At 42.3% G+C, this 16,016-nt stretch overlaps 1 protein-coding gene across 1 annotated transcript; it reads right to left on the reverse strand.

Annotated features, from left to right (window-relative positions):
• Positions 1 to 5,995: 5,995 nt before the first annotated feature.
• On the reverse strand, positions 5,996 to 15,130 carry faxca (failed axon connections homolog, metaxin like GST domain containing a). Its single transcript, XM_085771080.1, has 6 exons — positions 14,663 to 15,130; positions 11,418 to 11,553; positions 10,853 to 11,049; positions 9,989 to 10,206; positions 9,003 to 9,119; positions 5,996 to 6,544 (listed from the first exon to the last, which is right to left on the reverse strand). Exons 1-6 carry the CDS (start codon positions 14,920 to 14,922, stop codon positions 6,234 to 6,236), a joined length of 1,239 nt encoding a protein of 412 aa, XP_085627206.1. The 5' UTR covers positions 14,923 to 15,130; the 3' UTR covers positions 5,996 to 6,233.
• Positions 15,131 to 16,016: the final 886 nt, after the last annotated feature.

Consider the following 16,016-nt stretch of genomic DNA (forward strand, 5'->3'; position numbering starts at 1 on the left):
TTATTTTACTCCTCCTTGCGCGCGGGCTTTTGCTTGCATTGTAATTGTGAATTTTATCAATCCGTCTCGGTTGCTTCAAATTGTCCTTCAGCTGTTTCGGTGAAGTGTTTAGCACCGCTGATGTGCACTGATATTGTTGTGTGTGGAGATAATCCGTGAAGATGCTCAGACAGCCAGTCAATGGATGGCCTGGAAATTGGAATACATAGCATTAATTAATATTTTCATCGGGCTAAATATGAAAACTAATTGACAATTATGACGAGACGTCATTTGCAATATAACAACAATGAAAGCCTTTGTGTTTGTGAGCAGGCCTGCAGCAGATAAGCAGGCCTAACTACAGGTGCAGGACAGTGGGTGGTGCAATATCAACCAGATTTATTAGTGTTTTATATACAGTACATATATATATATATTTGGGATATTGGCTTTATTATACACAATAAAATAATTCTAAACATGCCCTACGAATCATTTGAATGTCTTAGCAAATACTGGAATAATTTAAGAAATGCTAAATAAGTGTGCATGCGCATAAAACAGTGAAAGTGTGTGTTGAAATGAGGAGCAGTTGAGAGCTGTGACTTGTGGCCGCAGTGTGGATCCAAACTTCAGTGTGTCAGACTTCAGAGTGTCCTGCTGTGGGAGACTCCCCGTGTAGTTTCACCTGTTAGAATGAGGCTCTGTCCCTCTGCTTGTCTTCTCCTCCTGTCTCATGTTTCTTATCATATGTTGGAGCTCATCAGCTGCCACGGCAGCAGCAGAGCGCTGGCGCCACCTAGTGGAGGCTATCAGCGTCAAACAGGCCTGGGATGAATGGAGGGTAATTGCTTCATGAGCAGTGAATATTGATGCAGTCATGGATTTTTTTTATGAGACTCTTTCTTTTTTTCCTTTTGAATTATACTTGTAACCAGACCATAGTTACATTCAGGGCACTCAGGTCACATCTTCTTTATTTTCTCAACATTGAGTTAGGCACATTTTAGGCTGATTCACCCTATTACCCCATTTCTCCATCCAGGTTTTGATTTAACACATCAGAAAATTACAACTAAATTCCTTCAATTCCTCCTGAATAGAGAGATGTAATCTGGCAGCGACGGAAGAGAAAATAGAGACCAACTACGAAATTCTGAATTGGAGAATTGAGTTGAGTTAGCTGTGTTCAATTTACAAACTGCTCTTGTATTTTTAGAGTAGCCTAATTTCCTTGACTCCATCTAAATAGAACTTTTCTGAAAATATGACAGAAATTCCAACGCTATTTCTGAAAATTACAAATTTCAAAGACTGAAAATCTGGTTAACGACCTTCTTATAATTTATGATTTTTATCTGCGCCCCCCTTATCTTGAGTCAGGAAATTCTGGTCATTCATATGTCAAATCACAAATTTATTGAATATGAAAAGATGAAGTTTCAATCAGAATGTGTGAATGAAAAATTTCCATCTTAATGTTTTCAATTAATTTCCCGTCCGTCTCTAAACAACAGGAGGAAAATGTGGCGAGAAAAAGCTTCGGTTTCTTTTCACATTACTGAATTTACAGCCGTGTTATTTCATGGTTTCATTATAAGCTATTCATTTCAAGGCTTTTATGTTGAAAATCTGAGCCAGTATGGGCAAAAAAGAGAGTGATTTGAGAAAGAAAAAAGAAAAGAGCGTGCACATTCCATATTTGTGTGTGTGTGTTAAGCCAGGTCTACACCAGCTCTCTGGAGGACCGTGTTGCCTGGATTCTGTCCTATCAGCAGGCGACCATCTGCCCTCCTCCTGGCCCTCACGCTCCTACAGGCATCCTCTGCATTATTCATATTTTTACACACACACATTCACTCCTCCTTACACACACACACAACATCCCACCTCACACACACACAGCTGCTACCTCCGACACTGTACATCATCTCTGACTCACCAGAGATGGTTTCTACTCTGGTGTCATTGTCAGTCCTGAATTGTCTCCTCTGTCTTGTGTGGACGAGCTCCCTCTCTCTCAGGGATCCTGCACAATGGTGACAGACATGCAACCAGCCAAAGTCATCAAATATCAGTCATCTGTCCACCACTGTTTGTCCTCTTTTTCCTTTTCATGGCCTTTCTTTTTTCTTTTTTCTTTTTTTCGTCCAAACCCACGCTCACGTCTCCACAGCGGTGCTCCCACGACTTGCCTTTCTCTTCCTCTGCCCTCCTTTTCTCTCTCTGCTTCTCCAAAGCTCCAGCACGAGCACAAAGAAAAGGGCACAGAGCTAATCCTTTAGCATTGTTGGGTGGGCTTAGTATTGTCGTATGGTAGCAAGCACAGAGGGAGAGGGATTATGAGACAGATATATGCCAGAGTATACCCACCTCTAAGTGCTGATACACAGCAGTTTCTGCCTTTTCTTCTCTAGGTAGATGTGATTTGATCCCACACTGATGCACACAATAAACTGAAACAAAACAAGAGGAAAATATCACAGCTATATTTAATGAAATATCATGAGTAATCCATTGTCATTCAGTTTATCTCTATACATTCATAAGAATCTTTTTTTTATATGTTACAGAGCGATTTCTTTTAGTGTCATCTTCGCATATTTATTAGCTTTTTTTCTCCAGCTTTCTTATTTACAGATTGTTGAGATTCCACAAGTGTTTGAGCACACAACACCAACAGACAATGCTTTATGGTTTCTACAGTCTACAAGCAGAAATCTCAATGGGTGAGTGACACACGACAGGGCTGAACCCGGACCCCGGACCCCTGACCTTTAACTGCTGAGGAACATTGAGACAGATGAAGTTGCCCATGGACACTGTTTTTTCTTTTCTTTTCATTATTTTTTTCAGTTTTTCCTGTAATGGGGGAGTGGAGACACTGATCGTCAGCTGAACAGCGGTGTGGCTGACCTCACCCTGCCCCTGGTCAGTTTTTATTATGGTTTCAATATTACTTTTTGCAGGAAATGTGGGACTCACGACAAATCGCTGTAATATTAGGTTATGAATTTTAACATTTAACAAATGACATCTCAAAACATGGACAAACATGCAATCACGGCAATGACCGGCAGCGTGAAACTATGCAACTTCCTCAGTGTTACATGTAGACACAAGTCAGAGGATCCACATTATTGCACTAATACACAGATCAATAAATGAATTTGATAGGAATTCTCGGCCAGAGAACAAAACACATGTAAACATATGAAGAAAAGTGCAAAATAATAAAATCATCATGTGGCTGTTTTTTAAATTCAAGCACATCCACCATCATTATCAGTTATGTAACGAACATGGAATAAATAAATGATAAATAAATATGAGGTAAAAACATAAGTCATATGCTGGCACTGGTATAAAGCAAACAGCTTAGGAGTCTGTTCTCATAAGGCGAAATCTGACTATTGATGAGAGAAGGCAAGAGCATGCAGGCAAGGGGTTTTAAGACACAAACTGAAACATTTAAATTCATCATTTTCAGTTTCAGACTACAGCACTGAAAACCAACAGCAGCCCACACCCACACATGAAGAGTCTGTCATGATCTGAAGCCCAGCTAGAAGATCCTTTTGACAGAAAAGCCTCAGAGAGAAAAGGATGATTTTTGTCATCATTGACTTTTTCATCAATTTGTAATAATCAACATCTTGCCTACTTAAAAATCTGGTTTATAATGGTGTATTAATGAGCTAGGTTATAACTGTTTGCTAAGTGCTAGACTGATTTCATTTATGGCATCAGATTGTTACTTTGTATTTCATAATATACTGCTACATAAATGCTACATCCTTTTAATTCAATACAAATTAAATGTTCACAGGTAGAGCCTGATCAGTGCTGGATTCTTGGGCCTGGCTGTGGATATTTGAGAGTTACTGAGAATTAAAAACAAGATACCGGCCGATATTCATGAAAAAATGACAAAGATGTAGACAACATATGTACTGAGTCGGACATTAAGTAGTTGATCCTTGATACTCACACTGTAGTTCAAATATATCTGCATCCAGCACCTAAAATGCTCAAATTTGCAGCAATGCATTGAAGCTCAACTTTCACTTTGAACCACAAATTTGCAATAATGCGCTGTTCTTTCACATTGTTTTAGTAAAAACTGTAACTGACAGTTATGAGACAGGAGTGACCCAATGCCACAACTTCTAGAGTCAAATCTTTCACAAAGACGTGCAGATTCATTTCACTGTACACAGAGGCCAACACGGGATTTAAGTCAGTGACAGCAGATATATTGGCAATAAATCAACATATTGGCTCTGTAAAGATCCACTATCATTCTAACAAGAACAACATTTTAAGTTGGAACATGAATAAGAAGCTGCATCATCAGTCTAACAACCACACTATCACTACTGCCTTGTTCTGAGACAACCAACGTTTCTGCCTCCTCACAGAATAAAACTGAAATCAAGACAGTGAGAGAGAGAGAGTGTGTGTGTGTGTGTGTGTTTGTGATAGCGAGGAAAGGCTCAGCTGTGAATCCTCACCATTACGTCATCACTCACACACAGCGGGCAACTCATCCATGCGCAGCACGGACAGACGCACAAAGCACACACTGTACATACATACCCCTTGCTTGCAGTTGCAGCCATAGAAGAAGCCTAACTGTGCATTTGCTGAATGACAAACACACACCAGACGCGCACCTTGCCGTCACACACCTCAAACACCGCCCACCCTCGCATAACATTAAAGATGAACAGAGTGGGCCTGTGTCTTGCTCTCTTATTGCTTTACATAATGTTTTCTGAGCAATCCATCATTTTGAAACACGAGGCATCCATCACAACTGCCTGATGTGGAAAAAAAACAAAAAAAAACTTCAAGCTCCACCGGCTTTATCTTTGTGTGGCTGATTTCACCAGAGGCACCGAAAAAAATACATCATAAAATCAAACTTAAAAAGGCCAGCGAAGATATATTAGATAACAGCTATATCTATGTGAAGTGTAAAGGGACATTTTCATTGGCACGTGCCAGCCATGCACTTTCATTCAGACTATATATATCTACTGAATCTATTTCTACATGATTGTTTGACTCGCTCTCAATGCCTGAATGCATGTACAATGTTTACCTGACGTCTTCAATGACGATCCTAACAACAACCCAGGAGTCTGACAGAGTTACTTTCCATGTTATATTTCTGTTGTGTAGCGAAATTAAACTTTTTCTTTCTTTTTTTGGCAAAGCAGTGCCTCAATAAGACAAAAGATAGTTCCAAAGTGCTTATGACTGATTGCAGTGTACCATCCATTATCTTCCATTAAATGTCACCCCACTATTTAACTATGGGCAGCAGGCATTACTCCCAGCTGTGCAGACAGACACACACAGGAAGGAGGTCACAGGGCTGCAGTGCTCACACTGACCCTAGACCAGGAGAGTGGGTATTCATGGCGACTATTATTACAAGACAGTTTGGTCAATGTGTCCAACACTTATGGGAATTTATAGAAGAAACAACTACTTTTTTTTTTTTTTACACCATATGACTGAGGGGATGACTTTATATTTGCAGGCTATCTATACTATTTATACTTTTATAGAATCAAATATTCTATCTATTAAATCTGAGAATCAAATTAGATCCATTTATATATTTACACTGAACTGTGTTCATTCACATAGATCCTGTACAGCTTCCCTACATGTCCATGTCATGTCAGTACAAGGCGTTTAAGGGTTCAGTTGAAATCACACAAGGCTGGGTGGTGCGAGTTGCTACAAGGGACAGTAGAGGGAGGGGGGTTGGGGGGGGGGTCACACACACATAGTTGCCAAGGTTACGGCAACGGCGATGACAGATAGAAGGCTGTGACTGCAGATGATGTCGACCACGTGGAGGAGTTTCTCAGCAGCGGCGTCATTTACTCCTGGTTTTCATGCTTCTAGTTTTTACTTTTCAATCGTTTCCTGCCTCCTTCCTCTTTCTCTCCTCTTTTCCTTCATATATTCCCACTTTTTTTTTTCTTCTGTCCTCCTCTGGCACTTTTTCATTTTTGGCCTACTGTACGTCTCGCTGCCTTTCCTTTCCACTGCAATCATTCCTCCACTACAGTGTGCCATCCTCAACTTCTCCACCAGCACAGGCAACAACAAAAACACCCCCTGGTTATTTTGTGTTCAAAGAGGTAGGGGACATGTGTGCAGGTGGGATGCAGCACCCTCCTGTGGTGTGCGGCGCATTTGTAGTGTGTCCTGTAACTGTATATACTTTGTCAACACTTGAGCTGGTCTATTTCCGAGCACTCCGTGTCCATGTCCGAGTCGTATAGCGAGTGGCCCGTGGGGTCGCTGTCTGGCGACGGCGGGTCCTGCGGCGTGTGTGTGTGTGTGTGCGGGGTGTGCATTTGCGTATCGTCCTGGAAAGTGTCAGTGCGGGAGTAGAGACCCAGGTCTGGGAGTTTGGAAGGCGAGTCGCTGTCCTCCGTGATGTCGTTGTAGCAGAAGTCCTCCAGGTCCACGAACCACTCGGGCCAGAACCGCCTGCGGATGCGCTCACAGTACATGGCCAGGTTGATCAGCTCACCTGCAGGCAGCCACAACATCAACAACATCAGCTACATGACTCAGGAATTAACACAACAGATATTAGAGCTGGTTTGTCAATCAATCCATTTGTCTTTCTGCAGAACAATACATGGCAAGTTATTGTCATGTGTTGTTTTGTGTTTTGTGTTTTTTGCGTGTTTTTTGGTTTAAAGCAGGAGTGTCAAGCTCATTATAGCTCAGGGGCCACAGACAGTGCAATTTGATCTGAAGTGGGCCGGACCAGTATATGAATGAATTGAATGAATGAATGAATGAATGAATTTTTTATTTTCGTGTCATGCCACCACTGTGGCCCATCCCATATGAGATTACAAGACACATTTAATGACAAATACAAGAAAAAAAGACGAGACAGTCCTTCCTGTTGGTGTTACCTGCCACACAGGTGTGACATAGATAAACAATTTCAGATTACTTTCAGTATTCAACTATATATCGCTCTTCTCCTCTTGCCCAAGCCTTTTCAAGAAATATAGAAAATGCAAATATATTCAACTGAAAAAAAGATGATTTAGCTTCTCAGCATCGTCTAACCACACTAATTCGTTATTTGAATCTATCTTACTAAACAATTTTTGTCTTATAGAGTCATAGGAAGGACAGTAGAACACAAGATGAATTTCATTCTCCACCTCTTAGATGTCACATAAATTACAAATTCTATTGTCTTCTGCTGTGCCAACATATCTGCCTATCTGAATACCAGCTCTCAACTGAGCACACAGGGATCTTTTCTTTTTAGACAAATTATACAAAACATAGTTTTATAATAAGTATAATGAAACCATGATAAGCTATAAATGAAAGGAAAATTGAATTTTTCCCTTTGTTTTAGTAAATTATTAAGATGTTTACAGTTAATAAGCTATTCTTTTACAAAACAAATTATGAACAACCTAAAATTTCTTGCGAAACACTTGGCAAATTCATCCTGAGGGCTGGATTTGAACCTCTGCCGGGCCCTGGTTTAAAGCAACACAATGTGACAATTTACCACAAAATTAAAATTTCAAAATCATATAGATTTTTCATTGTAATGTCCCTCCCTGGTATTGTATTACTTTGGTTACCTGCCCAGAAACTTCTGGCAAGAACACAAGTTGCTTTATCAGGACACGTCACACAACATCAACACCTTTCATCTGGCTATAGGAAGCTACAACAACAACGACAACTCACTGTTCTCAGGATGTTTGTCATGGCAGAAGAAGAGGAGACCAAAGAAATATTGAGGAAGAGAAGAGGAGAGAGTCGCCCAACAAGGAATCAGACGAGTGTAACTCTTGGACTGGCTTTAACTTGTTGGCAAGAGCTCAGCGAAAAGACAGGATGCAAGACTGACACTGAACCTGCCGTCTTGTTGCTGGACTAGTAAATAATGTATTCGCCAGTTACAGCTTCACCTTGTCAGCTAAAGTTCTTTTACACCTGTGCATGAATGGGCTCAATTCACAACTTGTATTTACAACAGTACTGTAACAGTAACTGACAACAATTCAGCAAGACACTGAACCACAGATGAATCAGTAATGAGAAGAACCGTTAGTTGGATTTTGTTCTCTGAATTTCACCTTCCACCAAAATAAAAGTTGTTTTCAGTTCATAAACCTTTCGTAGGCTATTCAATTTCCTTTTTTCCTGCTCACTGTTTAGACACTGTCTTTCCATTGGATGACCTGTGATTAAGTCCTATGTCGCCTGTCATCTTGAGCCAGATAACGTATCAGCTCCTCAGGTTCTGGCCTACAGCTACTGTGCTGTGTTACAGTATCTCTGTGGGAAGGCAATGACAGCTACAATTGCAATCAATATAATGTAATAAATATAATATATAATGAGTTATTACACAGTCGACAGCACAGAGAGTTGTTGGCACAGAAGTGCCATACAATTATGTAAAAGCTGGATAGAGATTGAAACAGAGAAGATGCTTTGCTTGTGTGGGATTTAACCTTTTTCTTTGAATTTTGTTTCAAGTACATGACACTGAAATGTGTGAATCATCTCAGAATATCAGCTCTGTGCTTGTGTTAAGCTGTCAACATAATAATAAAGTCAGTTATTCAAAAAGGAGAGATGTGTTTGACTCTTTAAAAAGAGTTTATTTGATGTTTTCTGACAATTTACAGCCAAAACAGCACCAAGAAGAGTCTAGTTTATACTGAGGCCCATATACAGAGGATATAGTCCTCAGTGCAGCGGCCCCGGTTTGAATCCCGTGGTGTGGCCTTTGCTGCATGTCAATCCCCCTCTCTCTGCCTCCCCATTTCCTGTCCATCTCTACTGTCCTGTCAATTAAAGGCAAAAAGCTCCCAAAAATACTTAAAAAAACAAAACTGAAGCTGTCTGCGTGCCTGGATGCCTTGTAGTAAACTGCTTCAACTGGTTCTTTCAAAGTGGCTGGAATCTCAGGATGAATGTTTTGATGAGCTCACCTTTTATTAGCTGCTCTGGACGTGTTCCTGGTAGCGTCCACATAGCAGGGGCCAGGTGGCTGAAGACTGCAGCGTCCACTGTTGAAACCTTAGAGCCCATGAGGTACTTCTTATCACCTGTGACAGCACACAGACAAAGTAAATGTCAGGTGATAAAAACATACAGTCATTGCATAAGCACAGCTTTCCTCCAACTGTCTGTGTTGTTATATAACTTCAGCTAATCTCCATGTGGGAAGTCTACACGTGAGAAACACAGAAAAGATTCACTTCAGGCCAGCTGATGCCTTTAGGAAACGTTTAATCTTATTACGTCTAAACACTTCCCATCACATCCTCTTGGTTGCTAGGTTCCAGGCTGCCATGTCACATTTGACCACAGGAGGTCAGTATTGAGCTAAGCTGCTCTCCCCTTCATAAGCACAAACAAACATAGTGGTTGGCTGCAGTTCTAAAGCAACACACTGAAAACCCATTACATTTGTTGTACTTTGCAAATAAACCAGTTCATCTGTTTGCAGGTCAAACATTATGACAAAGCCTCCAAATCACAAAGTCAACGTAGACAAATCTCTGAGGCTCCAGAGCAAACTCATAAATACAAAAAAAAATACAACTGAGAAATCTAAGGCAACTCTTCTGGATTTAATATTTAAAGCTTTTATTAAAATAATGGCTAACAACATGTTTCGGCCTTCACGGGCCTTCATCAGGGTGAACGAAGGCCCATGAAGGCCAGTTTTTCCAAATTGGTCTCCCTACCCCATCTCATCCAAGAGAACCTTCTGAGATCGACCTACACTGAATGCTGCAGCCCCCTCCCCTCACTTCTCCTGAAAATACAACTGTGTTGCACTGAAGGCTTTTAAACGTAATATCAGATGACTTACTCATACTGTTCTCTGTAATAATACACTCATAACCTAGTACAGACATATTATGTTAGATTATATTAGATTATAGATTACAGATTTGAGATCTGTCACCTAGCAGAGTGGCCAGGGTGCGCATGTCCTTCTCCATCAGGGCGTAAACCTCCTCTTTAGAAAACCGACCAATCCCGTGGCCGTACATCTCCCTCTTGACGATCCCGCCGGTCAGGTGACTCAGGATCCACTTGAGCAGGTCGCTCAGCGGCCCGCTCACCGACAGCATCTTCTGGGTCTCCTCCAGGTTGTCCACCCACTGACAGTAAGCTATGGTCCTGCATGGGACACAAACACACAGGCACTTGTACATACATATTTATCAAATGGACAAAAAAAACCCTGCAAAATAAAAATAAAAACAACCACACTGTGAATCTATTTAAAGGGATAGTTCAACATTTTGACAAATTCTCCTATCACCATAATCCCTATAGTCTTAGCAGTAGGTTCACTATCTTTAATTGTCGGTGCAAGCTGTTTTTAGATCAGCGGGGCAGAGACGGAGGCGCATGGTATTTCTATGTTTCCCTCATCTAACTAAATACATAATCCAACAACTCCAAAACACTCTGGTGGACAAGTTGTGACCTGCACATTCACCACGCTATGAAATAATAATGTATAATTATGTAACATTACGACACATGAAACAAATACTACATTATAATTTCATAGTGTAGTTTCAACTTGTCCACCAGAGTGTTTTGGAGTTGTTGGATTGTGTATTTGATGAGTTTGATGAGCGAAAGCTGGAAATACCGCGCAGCCCGCAGAGCTCACGTCTCTGCCCCGCTGATCTAAAAACAGCTTGCACCGACAATTAAAGGTAATGAACCTACTCCTAAGACTATAGAGATTATGGCAATAGGCAAATTTGCCAAAATGTTGAAATATCCCTTTAAAGAAGACATGGTCTCTCACCAGTAGAAATGTTCCTCCACCATCTTGGTGATGGCGCGGGACATGGCCTTCTCCTGCGGCGTCAGGCTCTTGTTGAGGCCCACGCCCAGCCTCTCCTCCAGGAACTCGATGATGAATTCGGTGCCACACACCTGCTCCTGGTTGTACTCGATCCACGGCATCTTACCCTGCGGTGAAAGCTTCCCATCAAAGTAGTTCTGTAGGAGGAAAGGGATGCAGGAGAGGCAGGGGGAGGAAAACCACCACAAAGGAGAAATTGGAAAAAAAAAAAAAAACAGAAAAGTGGAAGTGGTTGGTGATAAGTACTAGGTGAATTAAATTGTAATTGGATCAAGAGAAAACATTTAATGGAAATTTTAATTATCCCTTGCAGGAGACTGAGTGACTGCAGACAGCGGAGACTCAGAGTTTGACGATAATTAATCACAGCAAAAGTAATTAATGCCAAAGAACAAACTAAGGATTTTTCCACAAAGAAATGGAGAATAGAAGCCAAATTCTAAACATGCACCTTGTGAGATATATGACACAGTAGCATTTCACAGACACATGAGAGCAGTTTCACCTGGTAGGGCAGGTCCACCATGCGGAGGTAGGTCTCCATCTTAAGGCAGAAAGGGGACAGGGACGGGGCGCCAGTTTTGGGCCTGGAGAACTGGTGGAGTATGATGGCATCTTTAGAGTCCAGCTCTTCCTCCTTTCTGTGTGGACGCAAGAACAACAAGGCTGCACGTCATGTGAGAGGAAAAGACTTGTAAAAACAAACTCTCTCTTTCTTTCTGTGTATTTATATACTTGAATGAGTCATGCTGCTGCAGAGACACATTTCTGGTCACAGTCACATTCTGGGGGACTTGTCTTCCATGGGGAGAAACAAGCCATTTCAGCCACAATATTAACAATTCAATTATTATGGCTCAGGCCAGGTATCTTGAGGCTTTGTTAAAATAAAGCTGGATTAACAATAATGCAAAGCAGCTCACTGACCCAGGGGCCACAGAATCCTCAGGTTCATTGCATGTAAATTGCTTTTGATAACTTGGTTATTTTGTGTAATGTTTATGCCCCCCTCTCCTGTAGTGCAGCCCCATGTCAAAGTCAAGTTTTTAATTATTTCAGTGTTTATATTGTGTTCACATTTATTGCTAAATAAAACCATGTTTAATCAAATTAACACAGATGACATCCTGTGTCATTATAGGTGAACAGGTTGCACTGAACTTAATTGGAATTTGGAGGCAGCAAAGGACACATGCACTGTAATGAGGCTGATGTTTCCTCTGGGTCCTCTAACAGTTTAATGCAGCCATGGGCTATAGGGTAAGTCTCCAGGGCATTGATGCAAGTCAACACATATCCTAAGAGACAAAAACAAGTAGGCTTGTAATTGAGAGCCACTGTCAGTCTTAAAACCACCACAGAGGACGCTGCAGCTTTGTACATTGTACTGGATCGGTCATTATCAGCTCTCAGATTCGGGTTGGAAGTTGAGAACAGAATTAGAGTTGGGGTTAAAGTTAGAGTTAGGGTTGGGGGTAAGTGGACTGCATTTAAAATAGCACTTTTCTAACCACCTTGAATTCTGTCACACACACTCACAAACACATGATACATTCATTGGCGTCTATCTGGAGTTCACCATCTCCCCCAAGATCACACAGAAGCAACCAACCCACTCTGTCCACAGGGACACAATCTGCCCCAAAGGTAGGAGTTAGAAAATATCCAACCTTTGTGGTGGTTAAAGGGATATTTCAACATTTTGGCAAATTCGCCTATTGCCATAATCCCTATAGTTTTAAGAGTAGGTTCATTACCTTTAATTGTCGGTGCATGTTGATTTTAGATCGGCGGGGCAGAGACGCGAGCTGCACGGTATTTCCGGGCTTTCCTTCATCAAACTCATCAAATAAACAACCTCGTGGACAAGTTGTGACCTGCACATTCACCACGCTATGAGATAATAATGGAACGTTATGAGACAGAGTTGTTTTTGAGGCAAATGCAGCTGGAACTACATCCCAGACATGGCTGCTGGGCAGAGTGATTTCAAAAACGCAAGTAGTTCCGAGTACTTGTTTCATGTGTCATAATGTTAGATAATTATACGTTATTATTTCATAGCTTGATGAATGTGCAGGTCACAACTTTTGGAGTTGTTGAATTGTGTATTTAGGGAAATGTGAAAATCCCGTTCAGCTCGCATCTCTGCCCCGCTGTTCTAAAAACAGCTTGCACCGACAATTAAAAGTAATGAACCTACTCCTAAAACTATTGGGATTATGGCAATAGGCGAATATGCCAAAATGTTGAAATATCCCTTTAAATGAAATGAAGGTCCTCACAAGTATAGAGAGTAAAATGTGTGTGTGTTGGGGGGTAATACTATGATATATTAAGTGACTGTGCCTGAGTGAATAATGACTAATGATCTGCAACCAAGGTCCTTTAACTGGCCCTGAGTCAGCCTGTCAGCCCTGGGCAATTTGTACTATAGCTTGAGGGAACAATACAACTGCAGTGTCAAAATAATAAGGCATACCCTTCAGAGAGACTGTGGTGCATTCACGTGCATAGTGTAAGTGGAGATATAAGGCTCAGCACGGGCCAGCTGATGGTAACAAATTGATGGGCAAACGTGCAGAATGACAGGGAGCTGTCCACTGGGGAGGGTGCTGAACCGTAAAACACACACACACACAAACAGAGCACAGGAGCTGTCCGGCTCATGTGGTGCTGAAATGCTCATGGTTTGGAAGAAAAACATGAAGAAAACACTGCTGACCTATGCAAGAGCTGGAAGAGCTGCATTACTTCACTGCACAACAAAAGGCCTGCATGTATTTACACCATAAACCTATAAAAATCCCTCAGCATCAACAGCAGCTGTCAGGACACCAGGACGTCTAACAAACACCAGCTTACACTGACCAACCGAGCCTAAAACTGTACTGTCTCCTATGACTTTTGTTGTGATATCAAGTGTCCTTCTGAAGTGTGTGTGTGCCTGGACTGCAGGTAACCCGAGGCAGCCCCGCTCCTGTCAATGAATAATCAATAAAACAGCCCAATGAATGGAAATAGAATCCTCTGTCACAACTACAATACCTGGATTTAAGGTTTTACTGTTTACATTACAGATTGTAAAAACAACAGGGTTTTCTCCAACAGCTGCAGTGATCTAGAGACCGAAGCCAAACCCCCCAGGACATGTGTATGAAAAGCTGGGGGTCACAATAAGGTGAACATACACACAACATGTCGCCTCGTCCTTGAAATACAGACAAATGAATGTGACCTGTTGTCATAGTGAGTAATGTCAGTTCATGTCTGAAGCTGTGACTAAGAGGCCCACAGGCCTGCAGAGCAACACAACATCTAACAAACAACATGCACAATGAAGCATTTTATGAGAGTAATAAAACAGCAGCATGCCGTAGGTAGGTAGGCCTAGCTCACTGATCAGTTCACAAGAATAAACCAATGAAGATGGAAATCTCCTGTGTGTGTGTGTGAGGAAGGAGCTGGCTGCTGGTGGTGGTGGTGGTGGTGGAGGGGTTCCGTTACATCATAACCCACCCACTCACGATTCCTTATTTTCCACCGACTCCGCTCTCACCCCGCCCAACCTGACGAGATTAAGTAATATCAACCCCCCGCTGGAAATACAGCAGACATGGGGGATCTGAACACTATGAGACCCACAGAGTGGAGCCTATAGCTCCGGCCCCACAGGCCTGGCAGGGGGGGTAGGGAGGGGGGGTGATGCTCTGCCTCCTCTGACAGCAGCATCCTGTGTTACATCGGTACCTGATGGCCAGCAGTTCGTGCAGCAAATAAGCCGCGGCAGCGAGCAGAGCCCCTCCGGTCAAATACAGCGTCTTCCGCCACCACGAGTCCGAGCCCAAAGCGGACATGATCCCGCCGTAGTCCTGCAGTGGGTAGGCGATGATGTACCCATAAAACGAGAGCTGCTCATCGGAGCCCAGCAGGCCGGAGGAGAAGCTCTGGTTCTGGCCAAGATCAACCACACACGACCGCGTCCAGGCGAACCCGACGCGCCAGTACATGCTCTCTGTCTCCGGCCACTTTCCGCCTCACTTTGGCAGCTCGAGGCTTCATCGGCGGGGGCTTCATGGGCGCCGAGGGCTGCGGGTGGGGGGCGACTGGCTGAGCAGCGGCCGACTGGACACAAGCGTCCCGCCCGGGGCTTGTCCCCGCAGCGGGGTCGACATCCTCCGCAGCCCGCTCGGAGCGCGCAGATTCTGGCCTCCCTCCCCACCGCCACCGTCACGTCATACAGAACACACAAGGGAGCTTCCGGTTACTCATTTCAAAATAAAATGACATGAGCTGGTGTTTTGCAATAGTTTTAGAAAATATCAAATAAACACAAATCTGTGAATAGTTGTGCAGTTGTTTACCACATGATGTTAATTTTGAACTTGATGTGACGGTATAGCAGGATTATGGTAGTAAACTGATCCAACACATAGCCCAGACTACTGCCAAGATCTACAGCAACCTTTAAAAGGTGTGGTGGTCATTTGACAGCTACACTTGCAGGGTAAGAGGCAACAGTGTCTTTGAGACAGATGTATAGGCCAGTTGGACAGCTGTCAGAAGTAGCAGTAGTGGATATTTGATCTATTTTCTTTTATTTTACATTTTTTATTCTTCTTTTGCTCCTTCTTTTAACTCTGTGTTTTTATGCTGTTTTATGCTATTCATTTTTTAAAAAGTTTTATCTTTATGTAAAGCACATGCGTTGCCTATATAATGCGCTATATAGGCCTACTGTAAATAAAGATGCCTTGCCTTACCTTGTCATTATACTCCAGAATGTACTGCAGTATACACACAAACTATTTGCAGGCGTTCAATAATGTTACCACTCTTTTCTAAATGAACGATTACAACTTTTACTTTGAAGGACGCATAATGTAACTTACAGTACTCTTTCCGGTGCTCCCGTTGCGCTTCATGCATCTGAAGTGACGTCACGGGGACTGGCTGTACCTATGGTCCAAACTCCTAGAGGCAGCTGCTGGTAAATACATCCCCTGATAACATTCAATCATTCAATCATTTAACTCAGAATTTCCAAATCACAAATCCAAACAGTGTCATTTATCTGGAGTGCTGTGCTCACTCTAACTTTATC

Source organism: Trachurus japonicus, chromosome 24 (genome assembly GCF_045865225.1).
Source record: "Trachurus japonicus isolate A0001 chromosome 24, Traja_1.0".
Classification (NCBI taxonomy): Eukaryota; Metazoa; Chordata; class Actinopteri; order Carangiformes; family Carangidae; genus Trachurus; species Trachurus japonicus.

Bases quoted from the DNA above. Each gene is read 5' to 3' on its own strand.
- faxca (XM_085771080.1), bottom strand. From the start codon at position 14,922: ATGTACTGGCGCGTCGGGTTCGCCTGGACGCGGTCGTGTGTGGTTGAT. The intron at 11,050-11,417 runs GTGAAACTGCTC...TTCCTCCTACAG, and splicing joins TGGTGGACCTGCCCTACCAG to AACTACTTTGATGGGAAGCT. The intron at 6,545-9,002 runs GTGAGCTCATCA...GGCTGCCTGCAG, and splicing joins TCCAGAGCAGCTAATAAAAG to GTGAGCTGATCAACCTGGCC.